Source organism: Protobothrops mucrosquamatus, unplaced genomic scaffold, assembly GCF_001527695.2.
Source record: "Protobothrops mucrosquamatus isolate PMUCROS unplaced genomic scaffold, P.Mucros_1.0 scaffold_258, whole genome shotgun sequence".
Taxonomy (NCBI): Eukaryota; Metazoa; Chordata; class Lepidosauria; order Squamata; family Viperidae; genus Protobothrops; species Protobothrops mucrosquamatus.
Window position 1 is genome coordinate 282,689 of NW_015386334.1, and position 22,019 is coordinate 304,707.

Consider the following 22,019-nt stretch of genomic DNA (forward strand, 5'->3'; position numbering starts at 1 on the left):
CCACCACTGTTCTATGTCATCCAGGTTGTCCCAAAGGTGCCTTCTTCAAAACGCAACTGGACTTTCTTAGATAAGTCTTTTTTTTTTCCTTTTGAAAAAAGCATGTTTGGGATAGTGGATTTTAGGATTTGTCAAAAAAGGCAGTTTAAAATCTGTTTTTAAGAAAAACCTCCAGTATTGCTTGATACAAGCTCAGCTGCTGCACTTAAGCTTGTATTCCACCTTCTGCCTTGATGTAGTAGGTTGGTAGTTGTTGCTGCCACTACCGTGTTTCCCCAAAAATAAGACCCGGTCTTATATTTTTTTTGCCTCAAAAAGAGGCACTCTTATTTTCGGGGGATGTCTTACCATAGGACCACCATAGCCAGGCCTCCCACACCCCGACACCTGTCGCAACGCTGCTTGACTTTTCAGCAGCCATTTGCCACCACTTGCGGCCAGATGCCACGTGGCGCATTGCGCAGTGTCGCCGGAGGATGCCGCATGGTGCTTCACACCAATGGTGCTGTTTGCGGCAGGAGGCCGTGTGGTGCTTCAACTGTTTGCAGGAGGCCGCATGGTGCTTTGGGCCATTGCCACTGGTCACGGCAGGATGCCGTGTAGCGCTTTGGGCCATTTGCAGGAGACCCCCACGGTGCTTCAGTAGTAACGGCCCAAAGCGCCATGCAGCATCCTGCCACAACTGAGGCAACGGCCTGAAGCGCTGCACAGCGTCCTGCCGTAGCCAGCGGCATTGGTGTGAAGCACCATGCAATCTCCTACAAACGGTCCAAGGCACTGTGCAGCCTTCTGCCGTGACCAGTGGCAACGGCCCAAAGCACCATGCGGCATCCTGCCACAACTGAGGCAACGGTGCGATGAGCCACGCAGCATAAGTATCGAGGTGTAGGAGGCCTGCTTGTAGCGGTCCTACTCGTAAGCGGGTGCACCCCCCTACCCCCACTCTAGCTTGATTTTTAGGCGTGCATCTCGCCCCAAAACTAGGGCTTATATTCGGGGTAGGGCTTATATTAGGCCCACCCAAAAAATCCAGCTAGGGCTTATTTTCAGGGTAGGTCTTACTTTCGGGAAAACACGGTATCTAGTTACTTTTACCTTAACACCAGAATTCATGATACAAAGAGCTCTTTATTTTTTAAAAAACTGGTGGGTTGTGAAAAGAAACAGTCAAACACAACTTATGTCGAGACCACTGGGGCATCCTGCCCAGAGCCATCACTTATCCAGAGTTTCAGGCAAGAGCATAGTAAGCTTTCAGTTGAACCATGTGCCCTGTTGTCCACCTAAAGCACCTTCAAGCAGAATTACCTTGATCAGGAGGTGTGATAGTGATCATCTGTGCTGTGAATTCTTCATCAAAATAGCGCGTATCTGTTTCAGACGTCACCTGGGGTTTAAATGGAGGTACCAGCTGTAAAAAGAAATAAAACCTGGAATTGAGTTATTAGAATAGGGAAATCTCAGCAGCCCTCCCCAGGTAGCTGGGACTGCATTGCTGAAATTTGGCAGCCAAATAACCAACTTTTGGCAGTAAAATATGTTCATATTCTTTTTAAAATGTAGGATAGGAATGAGAATGCTTCTATTCCAACTTTTAAGCCCACCCAGATCCCTAATCCCACACTGCAGCATGAACTCACCAATGCTTGAGCCAACTGAGCCTATTTTTTAAGTTAAATTTCAGTTAAATTGTTATAGAGTAATAATATAACCCTCTTATAAACGAGAATAAAGGACTAATTAAATGAAAATCCACTTCTCTGATTCGGCGCTGATCGTCAGTTTTGATCTCAACACACCTTCAAAAGTTTTCCCTCTACAGAAATGTATCCCAACCTCCCTTCGAAGAGTACAGGTTGGTGCGCCTAGACTTCCCTAGGCTATGGTTCTTTTTCTGCCTGCCACTAGTGTTAAAATTTCATGGCCTTGACAGTTTTTGTTCATCGTGGACCTAATCGATTAGTGCAAAATCCTTGCTATGATTATTCTAGAACAGGGGTCCTCAACCTTGGCCACTTTAAGACTTGTGGACTTCAACTCTCAGAATTTCCACAAGTCTTAAAGTTGCCAAGGTTGAGGACCCCTGTTCTAGAAGGTAAAGGCTTCACCTGCCAGTCATGTCCAACTTTAGGGGGTGGTGCTCATTTCCAATTTCACAGCTGAAGACCTAGCCTTGTGCAGAGACCCTTTGTGTCCCATGCCTATATTGCTGAAGGCGCATGGAATGCTGTTACGTTTCCAGAGAAAGAGTATCTATTTATCTCCCTCCATTTACATGCTTTTGAACTGCTAGGTTGGCAGGAGCTGGGGCAAGTAACGGAAGCTCACTCCGTCAGGTGGTACTAAGGTCTCGCACTGCCAATTTTACAGATGACAAGCCCAGCTTCTTAATTCCTCAGCTGGTGTGCCCTTCATAATCACTCCCCTGATTATGTTGTGAGTACGTAAATTCAGAGCTGGCTGTCAACCATTGACTGAGAACACTAACCCTAAGCCATTTGGCAGTAGATAAAGGGAGAGATAAAAAAGTGGAGACCTGAACAACTAGTGCACAACACTCATTAGTGTGCAAGAGTAGAAGAATATAATAATACAATATAATAAAGTTGGAAGGGACCTTGGAGGTCATCGAGTCCAACCCCATGCTCAGACAGGAAACCCTATACCATTTCAGACAAATGGCTGTCCAGTCTCTTCTTAAAAACTGCCAGTGTTGGAGCATTCACCGCTTCTGGAGGCAGGTTGTTCCACTGGTTAATTGTTCTGTCAGGAAGTTTCTCCTTAGTTCTAGGTTGCTTCTCTCCTTGATTAGTTTCCATCCACTGCTTCTTGTCCTGCCTTCAGGCGCTTTGGAGAATAGCTTGACTCCCTCTTCTTTGTGGCAGCCCCTGAGATATTGGAACACCGCTATCATGTCCCTCCTCGTCCTTCTCTTCGTTAAACTAGACATACCCAATTCCAGCAACCGTTCCTTATATGTTTTAGCCTCCAGTCCCCTAATCATCTTTGTTGTTCTTCTCTGTACTCTTTCTAGAGTCTCAACATCTTTTTTACATCGTGGTGACCAAAACTGGATGCAGTATTCCAAGTGTGGCCTTACCAAGGCATTGTAAAGTGGTATTAATACTTCACGTGATCTTGATTCAATCCCTCTGTTAATGCAGCCTAGCACTGTGTTGGCTTTTTTGGCAGCTGCAGCACACTGCTGGCTCATATTTAAGTGATTGTCCACTAGGACTCCAAGGTCCCTCTCACAGTTTCTACTATTGAGCAAGGTACTACCTATATTATACCTGTACATTTGATTTTTCTTGCCTAAATGTAGAACCTTACTTTTTTCACCATTGAATTTCATTTTGTTAGATAGCGCCCAGTGTTCAAGTTTGTCCAGGTCCTCCTGTATCTTAAGCCTGTCTTCTGGAGTGTTAGCTATTCCTGCCAGCTTGGTGTCATCCGTAAATTTGATGAGTTCCCCATCTATCCCCTCATCCAAATCGTTGATGAAGATGTTGATGAAGATGTTGAAGAGCACTGGGCCCAGAACAGAGCCCTGGGGCACCCCACTACACACTTCCCTCCATGTAGATGCGGTTCCATTGAGGACCACACGCTGAATACGGCCAGTCAGCCAGCTACGGATCCATCTGGTGGTGATGCTGTCTAACCCACATTTTTCTATCTTATCGAGTAGTAGGTTGTGATCTACTTTATCAAATGCCTTACTGAAGTCCAAGTAAATTATATCCACAGCATTCCTCTGGTCCACTAATTTTGTCACTCGGTCAAAGAAGAGCTTCTCTATCTTTATCTTGACTGATTTTTCTGCTAAAAAATTCCTAGGGTTATCTGAGAACTTGATGGGGGTTTCATGGAAGCCTAAAAGGGAGGGAGGGAGTATAACCAAAAATGTTTAGAGCATTTGGGGGGGGGTTATAGCAGAAAATATATGCCTCCAGTGAAAAACCCGTAATGTTGTCATTTTGTAGATTGGGGCTCCTGGGACTTTTTGTTTTTTTAAAAACTGGTTTAGTAGCTTGAAAATACTTGAAAACCCCTGCGTTAAGACATCTTGCAATGATAATATAGAAACATAGCACAGCAGAGGTAGGGAATTGTGATTAGGTGATACTACAGGTAGTCCCCGACTTACAACAGTTCATTTAGTGACCGTTCAAAATTACATCAGCACTGAAAAAACTGATTTATGACTGTTTTTCACTCAACCATTGCAGCATCCCTGTGGTCACGTGATCAAAATTCAGACGCTTGGCAAGCGGCTCATATTTGTGACGCCTGCAGTCACATGAACCTCTCTTGCGACCTCCTCACAAGCAATGTCAATGGGGAAGCCAGATTCATTTAACAACCATGTCACTAACTTAACAACTGCAGTGATTCACTTAACAACTGTGGTAAGAAAGGTCGTAAAATGAGGCAAAACTCACTTAACAAATGTCCCATTTAGCAACAGAAATTTTGGGCTCAATTGTGGTTGTAAGTATATAAAGAGCAGTGTCAAATGATCTTCTGTGAAGAAATAAATACAGGCAGTCCTCGACTTACAACGGTTTATTTAGTGACCATTCGATGTTACAACGGCATTGAAAAAAGTGACTTATGACCATTTTTCACACTTATGACCGTTGCAGCATCCCCAGGGTCACGTGATTTATGTTTGCATACTTGACAACTGTTTCATATATATGACGCTTGCAGTGTCACCTTTTGCGACCTTCTGACAAGCAAAGTCAATGAGGAGGCCAGATTCACGTAACAACCGTGTTACTAATTTAACAACTGTAGTGATTCACATAACAAATGTGGCAAGAAAGGTCGCAAAATGGGCTAAAACTCACTTAACAAATTTCTCAGCAACATAAATTCTGGGCTCAATTGTGGTCATAAATTGAGGACTGATTGTATTACATGCGAGGGGGGGTTGAGATGTTGCCTCTGATAATAGTCAGCTATAAAAATACAAGAAGGAAATGCTTTATTTTGCAAAGTTGATCTTGGTATTTTATTTTTTGCCATTATGCAAAAAAAACAAACAAACTTAGAATACAGATGCAAGTATTTATGACAGGAAAAAAATGAAACAAATTTGTATATATCCAGGAGGCACACACTTATTCTTTTCAAGTATCTCCTATGACCTTCATGCCTGCCAGCTACCATCTTGTTTAGTCCAATATCCATTTTTCTATCTTTAAAAAAGCGCTGTTGAAGTTTGTACCAGATTTAACAGAATAAAATAAGCTTTATTCAAGCCACTTGAGAAGATGATAATACTTCTTAAGTGATAGGCTGAAGAGTTAATGTTCTGGCAGCATCAGTGCTTGTGTGTGTGTGTTTGTGTGTGTGTGTCTTGGTTATCATTCTGCTGTTTTTTCACTAAAGAAAGGGATACAGAAACTCTGTGCTAATAGAGCTTTTAACTCCATGGCTTTACCAGTTTAGCACAAGGCTAGAGCAGTCAAATGCAGAGTCCAGACTACACTACCCTGCCCTTATTGCTTCCCAAACATGGCATACAGGGATCTCAAGTCAGTGTCTGTCACCGATAAAAGAAAGGAAGCGAGGGCAACAAAATCCCAGTGACTCAGCACCCTCCGTGACTTGGCTCTGCTGATTTTTTTTTTAAACCCTTCACTCATCCTGCGTTATAATAGGATGGGGTAGAGGAGGAGAAGCTGAAGAAGAAAGCCTACAACAAATGTGTCCTGCAACCAGACTGGCCTCGTGCCTTCTGCAGAGCTGTGACTGGCAGATTTATTCCTGCCAGCTGGACATAAGAGATAGAACAGCAAAGCCAGCATCCTTCTTCAGTGAGTCACAGCAGTTGCAATAATGACAGTGTAGTTTAGTGGCAGGGACAACAAATGTTACACTCAAGAACTGGTGAATAGCATTTTAATTCTGCACTGGGGAAAGGCCCAGACTTTTCAAAATAGTCTCCCCCCCCCAAGCATTTAATGGTACAGAAACTCAGAGTCCAGTTTCACTGGTGCAGGATAGAAGGCTAAGGAAATAAACAAATTTAGCCTTTCATTCCCAAATTAAAATCAACCACCCTCTGGTATAGGGTTCCCCCCACCTCAATTTGGGAATTGCTAGCTCATTCAAGTTCAACCTAACAGACTAGTACATTTGGCAGCTGATTCACTTTTTAAAGAATTGCTTTGATGCCCTGAACCTCTTTGAACGGGTGACTCAGAATATAAGATAAGCTTAAGGATGGCTGACAGCATGTTGTAGATTAGAATACTAGAAATATCTACAGCTTAATTAAAAAAAAACTTGCAGAGAAAGTCAGATATCTTAAAGACCAAGTTACACAGGATTTAGAGGCAGCAGCACAATAAGGTAACAATACAATTAGCTTTATAAAATAAGAGAATAATTTTTTCTTCTGACGTTTCAATGGATTTGTTTCACCCAATAAAACCAATTTTCAGAAGATTCATATGAAATGCATTTATGCTGAACTAAACCACTGACGGATCGACTTGAACAGCAGTCTTCCAGCATTCCCCTCCTCCCAGTCTTAACACCCATTTTAGACCAGGAATTCCAGTCTGGGATCATTTGTAGGTAAAATAGCAGCTTAAACATTGTGCCAAGATTGCAAAATAGCAAAAAGAAATAGCAACGGGGAGAGATGTGTTGAGTTTTCATACTGTGCTGCAAATCTACCCAATACATTTCTTTATTTCCTCTAAATAACAGGCAACTCAAAAAGCAATCTTTGGGTATTCACATTTCTTTAGATTCTGTGATACCACAAAATAAACACATTTTTTTTAAAAAAGAAAAAAGAAAAAACTTCAGGGAGAATTGCATAACAAAATATATGTGAGCAAGAATAATGTATAAAATATATGTTGCACATAACTCATGCACACATACATAAAGGAATGCATATAAAATCACTTAAAACATTTACAAGCTAATTTTTTAACAAATTAAAAAAGCAATGTGGGACAGAAGGCCATCTGAAGAGACTAGAAGCATTTGAAATGTGGATTTACAGGTGGCTGTTATGTATAAGCTGGGTTGACAAGATCAGAAATGAGGAGGTGATAAGCCGCCTGGGAAAGCCAAGGGAAATCATGAAAACAATTAAAAAACGAAAATTAGAATATTTCGGACATGTGATGCGACACCCAGAAAAATACGGCATACTCCATTTAATCCTCCAGGGAAAGATTGAAGGCAAATGAGGTCCAGGCAGAAGAAGAACATCGTGGCTTCAAAATCTAAGGGACTAGTTTGGACAAAACTCAGCAGCACTTTTTCGTGCGGCTGCTGATAAAAACAGGATCGCCAACATGATCGCCAACGTCCGATAACGGATATGGCACAAGAAGAAGAAGAATGTGGGAATAAGCTGATGCAAACAAATGATTGCAAAAACTAATAGTAGAGAGTTGACAATTTCATCCAGATTCAAAATTGACAAGAATTGCATAAAGTTCTAAGCAGAAGAAAATGTTTTAGGTTTAAAAGAAAGGAATTCTAGTAGAAAAATTACACACAGCCACCCAAATCACAGGGTTTTTTTTTGTCTGGAACCATCTCCAATACTTTTTGCATTTATAAAAATGTTGGATATGTTCTCCTATGGCAGCGGTTCTCAACCTGTGGGTCGCGACCTTTTGGGGGTCGAACGACGCTTTCACAGGGGTCACCTAAGACCATCGGAAAACACATATTTCCGATGGTCTTAGGAACCGAGACACCGCTCCTCTATCCGTCTCCAGGCAAGGGGAGCAGGAGGCAGAGGAAAGCCCTAGCAGGGAGGGATCTGGCCCGGCGAGGGCGGAGCCGCGTTCGGGCGCTGCTTCTGGAGCTTGCGGATGCTGGCCCGGCTCTGGCGTGCTTCGGGGTAGAGGTTGTCTGCTGTGTTGCCGCCGGGAGCCTCAGCTGGCTAAAGCGCCTTTCAGAGAAAGAGCGAGGCCGCGGTCCAGCGTGGCCCTGCTTTCCCCTGCAGGGCGACCCAGCCAGCAGTGTCCTACTCTCGTCATTTCAGGGAGGAGGGAGAGGAAGAAGAAGAAGAAGGCATCCGCCCGGCGGGCTGCCACCTCCGCCTCCTGACGGAGAAGTGCTTTGAGGCAGATGGCAGGTTATAAAACTGACACTCGGCTCAAAGCGGGGATGGGCGGGCCTACGAAGCCACTGCTCCTCCGTGGGTGGACGGATAGCTGAATGGCTAGGAAAGTTCCCCGACTCTTCTGCTGTGGAGGAAGAAAACCAAGCTTCGAGATCTCATGAGCAGGTGCGCAGACACGACTGAGCTTGCAAGAAGCCCGGCAAGCTTTACGTTGAGGCGGGCGGTTTATAAAAGGAAGGAGCGATCTCCTCATGCTCCGGAGTGGGGGAGGGATGGTGGTATGTCCGTTCGCTTCCCAGAAAAAGCTGCTCGGGACATCTCCATTGCTAAAAGATAATGCCCTTGCTTTCCTATGATGTCGAAGGTGTCCTACGTTAGGAAAAAACAAAACACAATCCCCACACAAAAACAGTCCACCCGTGATAATGCAAAACCTAATGAAGAGCGTAACTGTTTTTATTACTCTTATCACAACTCTGAGAAGTAAGTTGGTGGCAGTTGCTGCACAGGAGTTAACTGAGCTCCCAGATAACCCATCCTCACACAATTGGAAGTTTGCATTAGATCCCCTAAATTCCCAGTGATAATTCCCATTCTCACACTAATGATAAATGTGGGAGCTTTGTTCCTACTTATGTGGCGGGCATAAAAGTATAGTAGCTTTTTCCTCTCTTCCCACGGCAGCTGATTCCCCCCCCCTTGTCCTCTCCTCCTCTGAGATCCCTGCAGCCCTCCTTAAGACAGCACATACTTTTTGATTCCTGCTGCTCAATCCCTCCCCCCCTTGATGGCTTCCTACTTGTGGGATGCAGGGGAAGGGAGCACCATTTCATTACAGGTGGGAGAAGGAAAACTGGTCCAGGCAGTGAAAAGGGAAGAGATCAAAGGGGGGGGGCTTTTGAGATGAAAGCTGCTTTGGGTGGATGTTTTGGTCTGCAGCATGTGTTTCCCTTTCCCCTCCTGCCTGCCTTTTCTCTGTTTCTTAGTGTGCCTCTGGAAAGCCGGGAAGGGGGAGGGCAAAATGAATCTGCTCCTAGTGTGGAATCAAGAAGCTCCAAGGGGCCTTTTCTTGCAGTTGCTGCAGTAATGCCCCCCATTCTTTCTGCCCTGGCTGCTGCACCAAAAGCAGTTGATTATTGCTCAGTGGAACCAGCAGTGGGGTGGGAGGAAGGAATGGATTTCCCTTCTGCTGCCTCTACCTCAGTGGACAAGACCTCCTTCCAAAAATCTCTAAGATTCTGGCAGGCACAGCTCCAGAACTGAGCTGTGCTGGCTCAGGAATTCTGGGAGTTGAAGTCCACGAGTCATAAAAGAGCCAAGGTTTCCCTTCTGCCTTCTTCAGAGAGAGAAGCTCTGAAGGTCATTAGGATCAATTGTCCTGGAAGGACAGGGGTCCTCTTCCACACCCTCAGTGAATTTCAGCTGGAGGTAGAAAAACGGGCAGTGGCTCAGGCGGAAGAGGCAAATTGTGTGGGCCACATCACACACATGGACAACAAATGTCTACAAGTATAGCTCCCCTTGAGTATCCTCAACTAATCCTTACTTTCTCCCACCCCATAAGCACTCCCCCCCATACAGAATCATATTAATTTTCACAGGTCATGCTTAACCTAATCAGGCAACTTCAAGGGCTCATTTAAAGAAGAGCAAAGGTCAGGTCTCCCTTCAGAGCCATAGGTGGAGCACCCATGCTTCAAGACAAAATTTCATTTATTTGTAATTAGAAATAAATATTTCACAATATATAATTACATATTGTTTTTGTGATTAATCACTATGCTTTAATTATGTTCAATTTGTAACAATGAAAATACATCCTGCATATCAGATATTTACATTACGATTCATAACAGTAGCAAAATTACAGCTATGAAGTAGCAACGGAAATAATTTTATGGTTGGGGGTCACCACAACATGAGGAACTGTATTAAAGGGTTGCGGCATTTTGAAGGTTGAGAACCACTGTTCTATGGAGAACTAGAGAGTATACTCTACATTCACAGTAAGTTATTAGCAAACTGAAAATATGATCACTGAAACCTTGATTCCAATACAGAGAATTCATTAACCATAAGGCAGGCGAACATGTCTGCTGAGGAAAATGTGTCTTTTATATACATAGTGCAATTAGCATTTTGGGGTTTAAACTGGCAGGGAAGTCCAAATATAGAGGGGAAATAACAGCCCAAAATAGCCTTAGTAGCAGTGTGATCAATGATGCCATTTAGCTACTGGGGGAAAATATAGTTCAGATGGGAGATCCTTCTGCTATTTAAAAATCCACAGAATTGCCATGTAACTACATGATCTTTGAATGCTAATCCTCCTTCCCCAATACAATTAGAATCAGAAGAAAACTGCAACACAACATACAAAGAGAACAGGTTTAGAATATAAATATTTTTCAATCCACAAAACAAGGCTGAGCTTTTCAAAGATGACTTGGAGCATTAACTGAAATGCATGCTAATCAGTCAGCACGCTAGCTCTTTCTCTTCTTCATTTTCCTCTTTTAAGTTCCACTGCCAGAATGGAGGCAATAGTGGAGAAAAGAAAATGAACCCCAGAGCAAGTTTATGAACTTAAAAGGAGAAAAGTGGAAGCATGTTGCCAAGTACTGGTAAATTTAACTACAAACATCTTTTTCATCTTAATGCATTAGACTCTTTTAATTAACCCGAATGACAATATGCTTGGAAGTGTTCATGCTGACCTCAACATTCAATAAAAGATTAATGAAAAAAATCAGCTTCAAGGACCCTGCATCAAAGCCTTTAGTATCTGAGCCAAAAAATCCATCTCAATCAGCAAAACGTTGGTGCAGTTCAATGCAGTAGCTGGGATCATTTATGTGCAGTGCCACTAAGGGGGAGCAGAGAGCTACGCCAGGAACGATATTAATTGTGCAGAAAGAGAGAAAGAGAGAAGAAGCCTGGACAGAACAACTCTTGCAATGGAACATTTGCAATAATGGGGGACAGGTTGGGATCTTGCCATTCTAAACTTGTTGATGGGAACCTTTTGCAAACTGAGCTGTATTCAGGCAAATTAAAAAAAAAGACTGCAAGAGAAGAAGGGTTGAAAGAAGCACAGAAGGAAAGTGATTGTTTATTGTATACAGTTCTGTAAGCTGCTTAAATTCTTTTTTTTTTAATTGAAGTGGCATAAAGGCCACTTATAATCAATCAATCTGCACTATGTACAGATGTACAAATTACATATCTGCATTTTGGACCGTATGTAAAATTACCTATTCTGCATATGTCACTTTGGGTATATAAGATTTCAAGGTACAATGAAAAGTTTAGGTTTTATGTGCAAGAGAATTTTTTAAAAATGGTAGGGGGGAAATTAGGAATAAGAGTATACCTATCTTCTCAAACTGCAGCATGCTAGCTAACACAGAATTTCAAACACAATCGAAACATCTCATCTTAAAAACTATAAATACCTTTTTTTCATATACATCTTGCCAAACAATGCCAGCAAAAAATTTGTGCTGCATAATCTCCTTTGCATCATCTGGTCCACCACCTAATCTGTTAGGACAGAAAAATCACCAACATTAGCACAGTGCATTTATTAGTGTTTCTAATGGCATATATTCATTCAGAATAAAAGTACAACTTTGCTAAGAAATAATGAAGAAATGCAAGTTCTAACTCAAGACTTTTTTTTTTTACTTTTTAGGAGCTTCCTGCTAGTAAAATTTAAAGCAAACCACAAAAAAGCCACGTAAACTTGACCCAAAAACCCAAACAGCTGCCCACAGACTAACAGCCTTTTGAAAAACCTCTACCCACATCACTGCCTTGCTGTCCCACTCACTGTGGCCTATGATCACTCTTCAAGATACAGAAGATTTTGTTCTATATCAAAGAGAGAGAGAGAGAGAGAGAGACCTGAGACATCCTTTACTGTTTATTCTCCAGGGATAATGAAGAGTATTCACAGTAATTGTTTCTTTAGGAGGCAGCTGTGTCCCAAACATAATTAAGAAATAGCACTGAAATAAAGGCAAACACTGAACTTGAAATGAAACACATAGTACAGATGTGATTTTATGGCGAAAAGCAGCTTCATTTGCTCTAAGAGGTTATATTTCCCCACTACCCGTACAATAGAGTTTCTCAAATATGTATGTATCTATCGATACACTACTAAAACTCTCAAGTAAACCCAAATGCTGCATTATACTGGAATACTTTTTGAATCACGGTACCTAAAATCTGCTAAAGAATGTGTAGAAATCTTATTCCTATGAAACTGAAATGTTCACAATACTCAGGCCAGTTTTATTTGTAAAGTTATGGCGATTACACCATCCCTGTAGTCAGGTGATCGTGATTTCCGACATGCCTGCCAGCTTCCACAAGCAAAGTCAATGGGGAAACTGGAAGGAAGTCAGAAGTTGCTTCTGCTCCCGCTGCGTTTTTCCCCATCTATGGTCATTTTGTTTATGTTAAGTATTATTCCTGAAGCTTGTTTGCCACTATAATTATTTTTCTAGTTATGATATAAGCTCTTCTTAGATGTTCATGGGACCATCTAACATTGGGGTAAAAATAAATATGGTCAGCCTAACATTTAATATTTATTCTGCTCTACCTTTCTCTCAAAGGACCCAGTGCTCCGTGTGTGTGTGTGTGTGTGTGTGTGTGTGTGTGTGTGTGTAGACTATGTGTTTGAAACTTTATCAGGGGACATAAAACAGCTAAATGATAACAAAGAACAGACATAACACACTTGGATATACTACAAAATCAAAATCAAATGAATGGAATAATGCAAAACATACAGAAGACACCCAATTGGTCATTCAAGAATCTGGGAAGCATTCAGGTCAAACACATTAAACCATCACCTTTGCTTTGGATCCTTCTTCAGCAAACCTGACAGAAGAGACTTTGCTTCAGGTGACAACGTACGTGGAAACCTAATCTCTTCCATTAGTATGAGCTCAAAAAGTTTCTCGTGGTCCTGATTATAGAAGGGAAGACGTCCACACATCATTTCATACATGACAACTCCTAAGCCCCACCAATCCACTGCACGGCCATAGTCGTTATCCTCCAGCACCTGCAGTTGTAGACAATGTCAAGAGTTCTTGATCAATGGCAAGCTTTTCACAAAACAAAGTAAGATGGAATTGTTTCCTATAACAAGGTGACAACTTCAAAGGAAATCCTACTGAATGGCCTTCTTCAGGCACGATGAAGTACATCTCAAATTGTCCTTAGCTAGCACAGTTATATTGTCTAACAGCCTCTTGGAAATCTACCTACCTTTCTCTTTAAGGATTGCAATTTGGAGGCACCAAATTGGGGAGACGCTGCTGTAAGACTTCTGCAACATGCTTGTTATTTCAAGGGTTGGAAATCTGTGACACATACCACCGCCCCGGCCTCCATGAAAAGATGTTGAACTTCATCTCCTACAATTTCTGTTGCCCAGGCATAATACAAATGGGAGTTCTGCAACTTCTGATCAGTTTCTAACTGTTTGTTGGCTGCTGCCTAACTTGCAGACACATTCAAACTTTACAACATAAGCAGTACAACTCAAACAACATGGTCATAATGAAGATCTCAAATATAAGAAACTGAAAGCATCAAGAGCAGGGATAAAACAACACGGAAGTTTGTTCTTTTCTCTGCGTATTAGGGCCTGCTAACTGTTTACTACTTTGGTTTGGGGGAAAAAAAAATTGGAACCTAGAAGATGGCCTGCAGTGAGAAACCAAAGGCTGCCAGGTATTGGATTACCACACGCAGGTCTATTTACAGCATCTTCTGCTGTATGATTCACACCAAGCGACAGCTGGCTCTGCAGCTGCCCCATATATGTAGAAGCCCAACACAGCTGCTTCATCTGCTAGGATTCCAGGAGCCAAGCTCATCAGGCTCTATGAGCAATCTGGGAAGAGAGAGGAGGGTGTCAAGCTCCTCATGTGGGATTGTGCAGCATGCCAGCTGACCCCTGCTCACCAGTTGCACTCTTCCCCAGAAGGACATTTAGTCTCCCTGGACAGAACTCAAATCAGGGCTGGATTTTGCTAATGCAGGAGACACAGCACTGTATTACCTTTTTTGGCTGCTTACTCCTCCTTCCTGTTTTATTTTTTACAAGACTCAATGCTTTTTACAAGGCCATTTAACAGGTGTTTCCAAAATCACATTTCTCCCAAATATTCTTGGGATCATTTTTGAGACAAGAGGTGTTCTTCCTCAGTTTCTTTTTTAAATGCAAACATTGAACAGTTTGTTGAATAGAATAGAATAGAATAGAATAGAATAGAATAGAATAGAATAGAATAGAATAGAATAGAATAGAATAGAATAACTTTATTGTCACTTTGAATGTACACTAATCGGCATACATTAAAATGAAATTTCATTGCATACAGCTCTCAAAGACATACATGCATCAAAATAAACTATCCCAAACACTAAGCAAACAGTTACATAATTTATTTCAATGATCAGCAGCAGTAGCCAGAGGGAAAGAAACCCTCTTATACATGGATATGGGGATCCATGGCAAGGAAATGCAGTTTTATTAAAAATGAACTTCCTGCACTGGCTCTATAGAAGACATTATGAAGACACATAGAAGAAGTATCTACATTCTCATTAATACTGTAGTACTGCTTCTAAATCTAGAGGAACAAATACTTCAGTGACAAAGAGCAGCCCCAAATACAATTCTCGACTGTATGTTTTTAGCTTCTTACTGGCCTCATGATTAGTACATCTGGATTCTGCCAAGTAAGGGAGATTTGAACATGCAGAACTATTTTGTTGAGCCTCCTAAGTGGAAAGTAGGTTTTAATGTTTTTATTTGTTCAAATTGTATTGGTGGCATTTTTTTAAATAAAGATGGTAAATGTCTTCAATCTGGAAGGCCAGATCTTCTCTGAGTAATGCTCCCTTGCAGTGGATTCAAGTAGTTAGGTTGGAACACCATAATCAGTTTACATGTCGGAAGGCTCTCATAAGTACTGAGAACCTAAGATTTACAAAACAAAAGTATGCTCTACATCAAGATGCTATTTTAAGCTTGTCAATGTTTGGAACACAAATCAAAAGGGGAAAAAAACCTACATATGGTAATAGGAATATTAATTCCCTTTCATGCTTTTTTAATTGGAGGAATAAATAAGGAGAGGATAAAAAAAGGTCATTTTACTTAAAATAACTGACTGGTCAAGTTATAAGCCAACAATGCTGAACAGCTGCATGGTTGGAATTTACAAGAGGAGGCACAACAGCTGTAAACACCTTGTGACCAATACATCTAACACATCAAAGCTGACGTGGTACAGCCACAGCCTTCTATGTACCAGATTCCAGCATGACCCTAAAACAACTATGCAGCAACTGTACAAACAAGTTCGGAGGCCAGGTTCCAATTACAAACAGATGACAACAAGGCAAGCCTCACTTTCCTCTTTTTTAAAAAAGATTAAGTGACTTCATTGATGTGGGACATTTGCTTGTACATGCTCATCGGCTGGTTTGAAAGCAAACCCACCGACACGATGACTAAAGACTAACATAAGTTGAACATGCCCCCCCAAATGAGATATTGTTCCCAAACCCAAGTTATTTAGTATTCTTTGAAAATTCTAACATGTGCCCAACATTATCCAGATAACTGTAAACAGGCCATATTATTTATGTAAACATGCCATATTATTAGTTCCATCAGGCAAAGTCGGAGGGACCTATGGAATTGAAATAGAGTAGCTTTTCTCTGAATCTGTTTTTTTCAGATATGCTGGACTGTAATTCTTGTCACCCTTACTCAGCACAGACAGTTGTGGGGGCTATGGTTCAAAACATCTGGAAGAAAAGATCTGGAGGAAAATGGAACTGGTCCTGGAGAGACCAACTTCTCCAAGAGAAACCTAGAAGCCATCTCAATCTTATCTGCAGGGTTACTGTGAGGACCAATGAGTACAGAAAAAAAGTCACATTTTCCTGGGAAGAAGGATGGGATAAAAATGTACTACATAAATAATTTGGGTTAGACTATACAGCTTGCTTAATATATATACCACATAATTTCTGGAGTCATTAGTCACAAAGAGGAAAAGCACAAACACTAGGTTTGAACTCATGATGGAAAATTATTTTTGCTAATATAATTCATTGCCATAATACATATTGACAACTACTACAGAGGTGATGATTTTTATTGTTGTTATACCTTTGAGTCACCTCTGACTCTTGAAATGTGATGGTCTATGAGTCTAAAAAAAGACTAATCTGACTCCTGGAAATGACTAAAAGTAGACTAGATCAGAGTTTCTCCACTTCAGCAACTTTAAGATGTGTGGACTTCATGCTTTCAGAGCATGTTACCTGAGGAATTCTAGGAGTTGAAGTCCACACATCTTAATGTTACTGAAGCACAGAAACACTAGATAAGACCAATTCTTTAAATGTCATTAATGTGGCATTTTCACCATTTGATCCTGCTGCAATTATGAACCCTATATATTCTCATTCATTCACTCAACTTGAATGGCAAACATACCTAATACTTCTATATTCTATTTTCGCCACAACAACCCTGTGAAGTGGATTGGACTGAGAGAATGTGACTATCTGAAGTCACTCAGCTGGCTTTCATGCCTAAAGTGGGATTAGAGCTCACAGTCTCCTGATTTCTAGCACAGCACCTTAACAGCTAAACCAAATTCTCTCTACTAGTTCACAAGATTTGGGTAGCGCAAATTCAGAAAAGCCAAACTGAATCCTCAATAGCTTCCATTTAGCTTTCATCTGCATGTCTAGGTAACACACTTCAAATCAGAATAAGACTGAAGCATATCAAACTATGCCCATTAAGGCAACCCAAGATAATCAGAGAAAGGATGCTTTCTCTGCGTTTATCCCAATCTCCAAATTTGTATTTTCTCAGATGCAAGTAAATGGCTATTATTCTTTTTTATAGGAAACTCTAATTAAAGACACAGTTATAAGAAAAACAAAATCTGTTTTTGTGCATTTCAAAGTGATTATTACATTTATATCACAATATAACCCAATTAAGGACTCTCAGCAATTCACATAAATATATATATAACATATATAACAATTTAAAGGTAAGCTGGTTGCAGAAGGTACATAGGAAGAAAGCCAAGTTTCAAGTGGAAGCTGTTCCAAGGGACTTGTGCTCTTCTAAGGGCAAAGCCTCCTGACTTTCAGCTCTCAAGAGTGGGAACCATAAGCTTCTTCTCATGAAAAGATCATGGAGGTGCCAATTTTATTAGAAAATGCAGTCCTGCCAAGAACCTGATGCCAAACCACTGAGGGCTTTATAGTTAAAACCAACATTTTCAGTTGCACCCAGAAGTTTCTTGGTGACCAGTGCAGGTGTAATGTGCCCCCAACACCAGTTGTTAGTGAGCTCATGGGTCACTGTATTCTGGACCACTGGTTCAGAAGCTTCTAAGTGGATCTGAAAGACAGCCCCAAGTAGAGCATGTTACAGTTCAAACAAGGTGTGATAAGAACTGAGATACTGCAAGGTTTTCATACTGCAAGGTATGATAAGAACTGAGATATTGCAACTGGCACTTCAGCCAAAGCTGGGCCAAGCCCCTAGGCCATGACATCTGCTTGCTATTGAGCAGAAGCTGCATATCCACAAGGACCCCAAGTCATGGACCTGCTCCTCCAGAGATAGTAGTTTTCCATCTAAAGATAATATTGGAGCAGATAGAGACCTCTTGCTTGGGTTCAACTTTAGCTTGTTCTCTCCCATCCAGAAGAGTGAAGTGGGTTTCAATAAAAGAGATACTCTGGCAGAGTTAACTCCAGCCCTTGGTGTCAATGCAACATATAAACCAGAATTCATGAACACTCACAACACTTACTTGACTTTTTTATACAGTAATATTCTGGTAAATATCTTAGCATCTACTTTTGATGAAGGAAAGCATCTCTTGTGGTAATATGAAGATAACATAAAAGGTACCTCTGGGGCAAGGTATTCTGGTGTGCCACAGAAAGTCTTCATTGTTGCTCCATCCTTGATCCCTTCTTTACATAACCCAAAGTCTGTTATTTTTATGTGTCCATCTTTATCCAGCATCAAGTTTTCCAACTTAAATAAAAACAAATAAAAAGTCAGACATGAAATCATCTGGATAAGTACTGAGAATCGTCAATATATTTGTAAAAGAATCCTTAATGTATTTGTAAAAGAGTCCTAAAATGATATTTTTTTGAAAGAACTGCTACACTTAAATCTTACACTTTAAGTATTTATTACTGTTAACATTTATGCACTTCCATTTCCAATTATTCTGAGCAGCCTTCAGTATTAGTATCAGAAAATGAAAACCAAAATCAATAAATATGATCATCACTTATCAGTCCAATGTACCGTGTATGTGTTTGTGTATGTGTGTGAACCTCTGAGTTGGGGTTGATTCTTGATGACAGCCTGGACAAATCCCTGAAGTTTTCTTGGCAAGATTTCTGAAGTTGTTTTCCACTGACTGCTTCCCAGGGCTGAGAGTGACTGGCCCAAGGTCACCCAGCTGACTTTGTGCTTAAAATGGGATTAGAACTCCTGGTCTCCAAATTTGTAGCCTGATGCCTTAACCACTACACTAAACTGATTCTCACAGCCTTACTCATTCCCAATGTCTTCTGAAAACTCATGTTTTTATTGCTGTCCAAAAAGTTGGTAACCAGAAGTTGAGCTGGGTATTTGGTGTAAATTATAATCTCTCTATTATATCTTTCACACTTCTACACTGCTCATCTCACCTACCCAGCTTTTTAAAACATTTCTAAACATTACTATGATAACATTATGACAGCTTTTTTCAACAGATATTCTCTAGGTCAGGGGGGTCAAACTGCCGGCCCATGGGCCGGATGCCTCATCTGGAAGCCGCGTCCACCCCATTGCTGGCAATGGCAAAACTGTCCTGATACTTTGCGCGACGTCACGTGACATCGCGAGTTTGACATGTCTGCTCTAGGTGTGTTAGAGGATTCTGCGAATTGCAATTCCAAAACATCTGAAGATATCAGATTTACGATGATAGAACAGAATTTAGAATAGAATAGAATTTATTGGCCAAGTATGGTTGGACACACAAGGAATTTGTTTCCGGTGCAAAAGCTCTCAGTGTACATACAAGTAATAGTAATAATCATGATCATATACAACATGAAAATACATTCATCATAAATCATGAAATACAACACTTCATCATAAATCATAAGATGCAACATTTAGTGATAGTCATAGAATACTAGCTAAGCAAACAGCATAAATTATACTAGGGTACAAAAAATATAAATTGTTAAGATATAAGCAGCAAAGGTATAGTCATAAGAAGATAAGGATTAGTAATAGGAAAGATGAGGAGTATCATAGTAATACAGCTTTACTAAGTATTTTGACAGTGTTGTTCTTAGTTGATCTTATCAAGAAAACCAGTATTGTCTCCATATTTGATCCTATATTTTTTATTGTTTTTATATAATGGGCAGATATATAAATGTTTTAAATAAATAAATAAATGTTGCAGATTTGGAGATTAGAAGAATAGTGATCCACTCTTGCATAAGTCTGTCAAGAAATTAAGATTGGATGGAGAAGTTTATGGATTATAGTATAAAGGACTAATTGCCCAAGGCATATAAGGTATCCATGCTTACATCACCTGCTTCAAATCTGCTGAAACAGAGAATCAGGACTGCATTATTTCTTTCAGGATGATGAATAATGGAGACTGGAGAGTAAACCTTTGCTTTATTTTTTTCTCCCAGAGTAAACAAACCCTCATGCAAATAACAGCTATTTAAGATGGGGGGGGAAAAGGGGGAGAATGATAAGGGAAATAGCATAGAGGGACAAGTATTCCCATGGGCTTGATCAAAATCACAACATTTTGTACTGAGACTGTATTGTATAAATGAAGATCTCCAAGATCCCTTCCAACTCTGTTATTCTGTATTCTGCCAATGTATTTAAACATTGATTTTCTGTTGGTTTTCAATACAAACTAAAAAAGAACATACTAAACAGGTATTTCTACAACTGAATGGGATTTTTGACATGTGTGGAGAGGACCCCTGCCTTATGCAGAGATAGGGAATCATTGACCAAACTAGCATTTTTAATAGATTTAGCATCCCTCCACCTACAATCTAACATACCTTTAAGTCTCTATATACCACATTTTTCTCTGAATGTAGATAGTCCAAAGCTGATACAATTTCAGCTCCATAGAACCGGGCACGATCTTCAGAAAAAACGCGTTCTCGTGATAGATGGAAAAATAGCTGAAAAGACAAATCATTACATATGAAAAGAAATTTATGCAATGTCTATAAAGGGAGGTTAGTGAAAATAATTATTATGTGTTGCTTATTTCATGTTTCTGCTTGGCGTATTTCCTGCTGGTTTTGTTACGTCTTAAAGTGATTTTTTTTAGCACTGTTCTATGTTTTATAATACCGTAGAGTCTGTTTAGTCTAGTGGTTAAGGCCCCAGGTTAGAAACTGGGAGACACTGAGTTCTAGTCCTGTATTAGGCATGAAAGCTGTCTGAGTGACATTGGGCCAGTCACTCTCTTTTGAGCCCAACCACTTCACAGGGTTGTTGTTAGAAAATAGGAGGAAAAAGGAGTGTTAGGTATGTTCAACAGCCTGAGTTATTTGTCAAAATAATAAAGGTGGGATATAAATAAATAAACTTAAGACAGAAACGCCAAGGAGTAAAACTGCCTCCTTATACATACAAACCTCTGCTCTACCATTAATCAAATGCCTGATCTTTGCAAACTTTTAAAAGAAGTTAATAGACAAATTGAGAAGTTTTCCAACCATTAAAATGACATCACTTAAGAGCATTTGATTTTGAGGAACATGATTCTTACCTCCCCCCCATTAGCGTATTCCATAACAAAACACAAACGGTCATGCGTCTGAAAGGAATATTTCAATGCCTATAAAAAAAAGGAGACAAAAATCTTAACTTTACATCATCTGTTATCCTTTATAACCAACCAAGAGATTATTGGAGCTGGACCTGTGCCCTGAAACTTCACAAATTGCATCTGCTGTAACAGGAAATGATGAATCCCTCTCTACTGAATGAACCCCTGCCCCTCTTTAAAGCAAACTTCACTTTTGGTATAAGCTATGAATACTCTTGTTTTAATTGCAAATTTTCTCCTCTTTTTCTCTTGCTTTTTATGCATATTCCTCTATGGCACAGTCTTTTAGACTGTATTGAACAATACAATACAATAGAATGCCAAATTGAGATAGCAAAATCTGTGAAAGAGTATGCAATGCAAAAGAACAGTGACAATTATGATAGCTGTTTATATTGGAATGAAACATCTTTAACAATATTTGATAGTGTTCAATATTCAATATTTTTCCCTCTGATGATTGCTACATGAATATTGTTGAATAATGGAATGATGGTAGCAGTGGTAATAAAAGTAAAGTATATAATAAATGAAATGCAAAATAAAGTAGAAATTACTTTTATTTAGCTTGGACATTTCTTACAATTCAGTAATGACATTCAGCTAAGCTAGAGAAGTGAAGATAGATGCAAGAAAGATGCTGGAGTATTTCATAGAGAAGGCTGATACTGAAGATTATGCCCAATTCTGTTTCCAAAATTATGCACAAAGTAGTCATTCTAACTATAATTTTTATTTATTTATTCACATTTATAAAGCTGTTATTGACATTTTTATTAATATTAATATGCTTTTAATGATTTTTATTGTATGATTGATTTTTTTGTATTTTTCTGTGAGTGGTAAGTCACTCAGAATTATGTGTGTGAAACTGGTGGTTATATAAATTGAGCAAATAAATAAAAAAATGAAATAGCCCTATTATGTCT

The 22,019-nt window shown here is 40.2% G+C and overlaps 1 protein-coding gene across 1 annotated transcript in view; it reads right to left on the minus strand.

The window, feature by feature from the left end:
* AKT1 (AKT serine/threonine kinase 1) overlaps positions 1–22,019 on the minus strand; it is a 109,921-nt gene that overhangs the window by 4,819 nt on the left and 83,083 nt on the right. The window contains exons 7-12 of the mRNA XM_015831538.1: positions 21,031–21,099; positions 20,309–20,434; positions 18,105–18,233; positions 12,982–13,196; positions 11,569–11,656; positions 1,309–1,411 (exon numbers count right to left, since the gene is read on the minus strand). Coding sequence (XP_015687024.1) covers positions 1,309–1,411; positions 11,569–11,656; positions 12,982–13,196; positions 18,105–18,233; positions 20,309–20,434; positions 21,031–21,099 — 730 coding nt within the window. The remainder of the gene's footprint in view (positions 1–1,308; positions 1,412–11,568; positions 11,657–12,981; positions 13,197–18,104; positions 18,234–20,308; positions 20,435–21,030; positions 21,100–22,019) is intronic.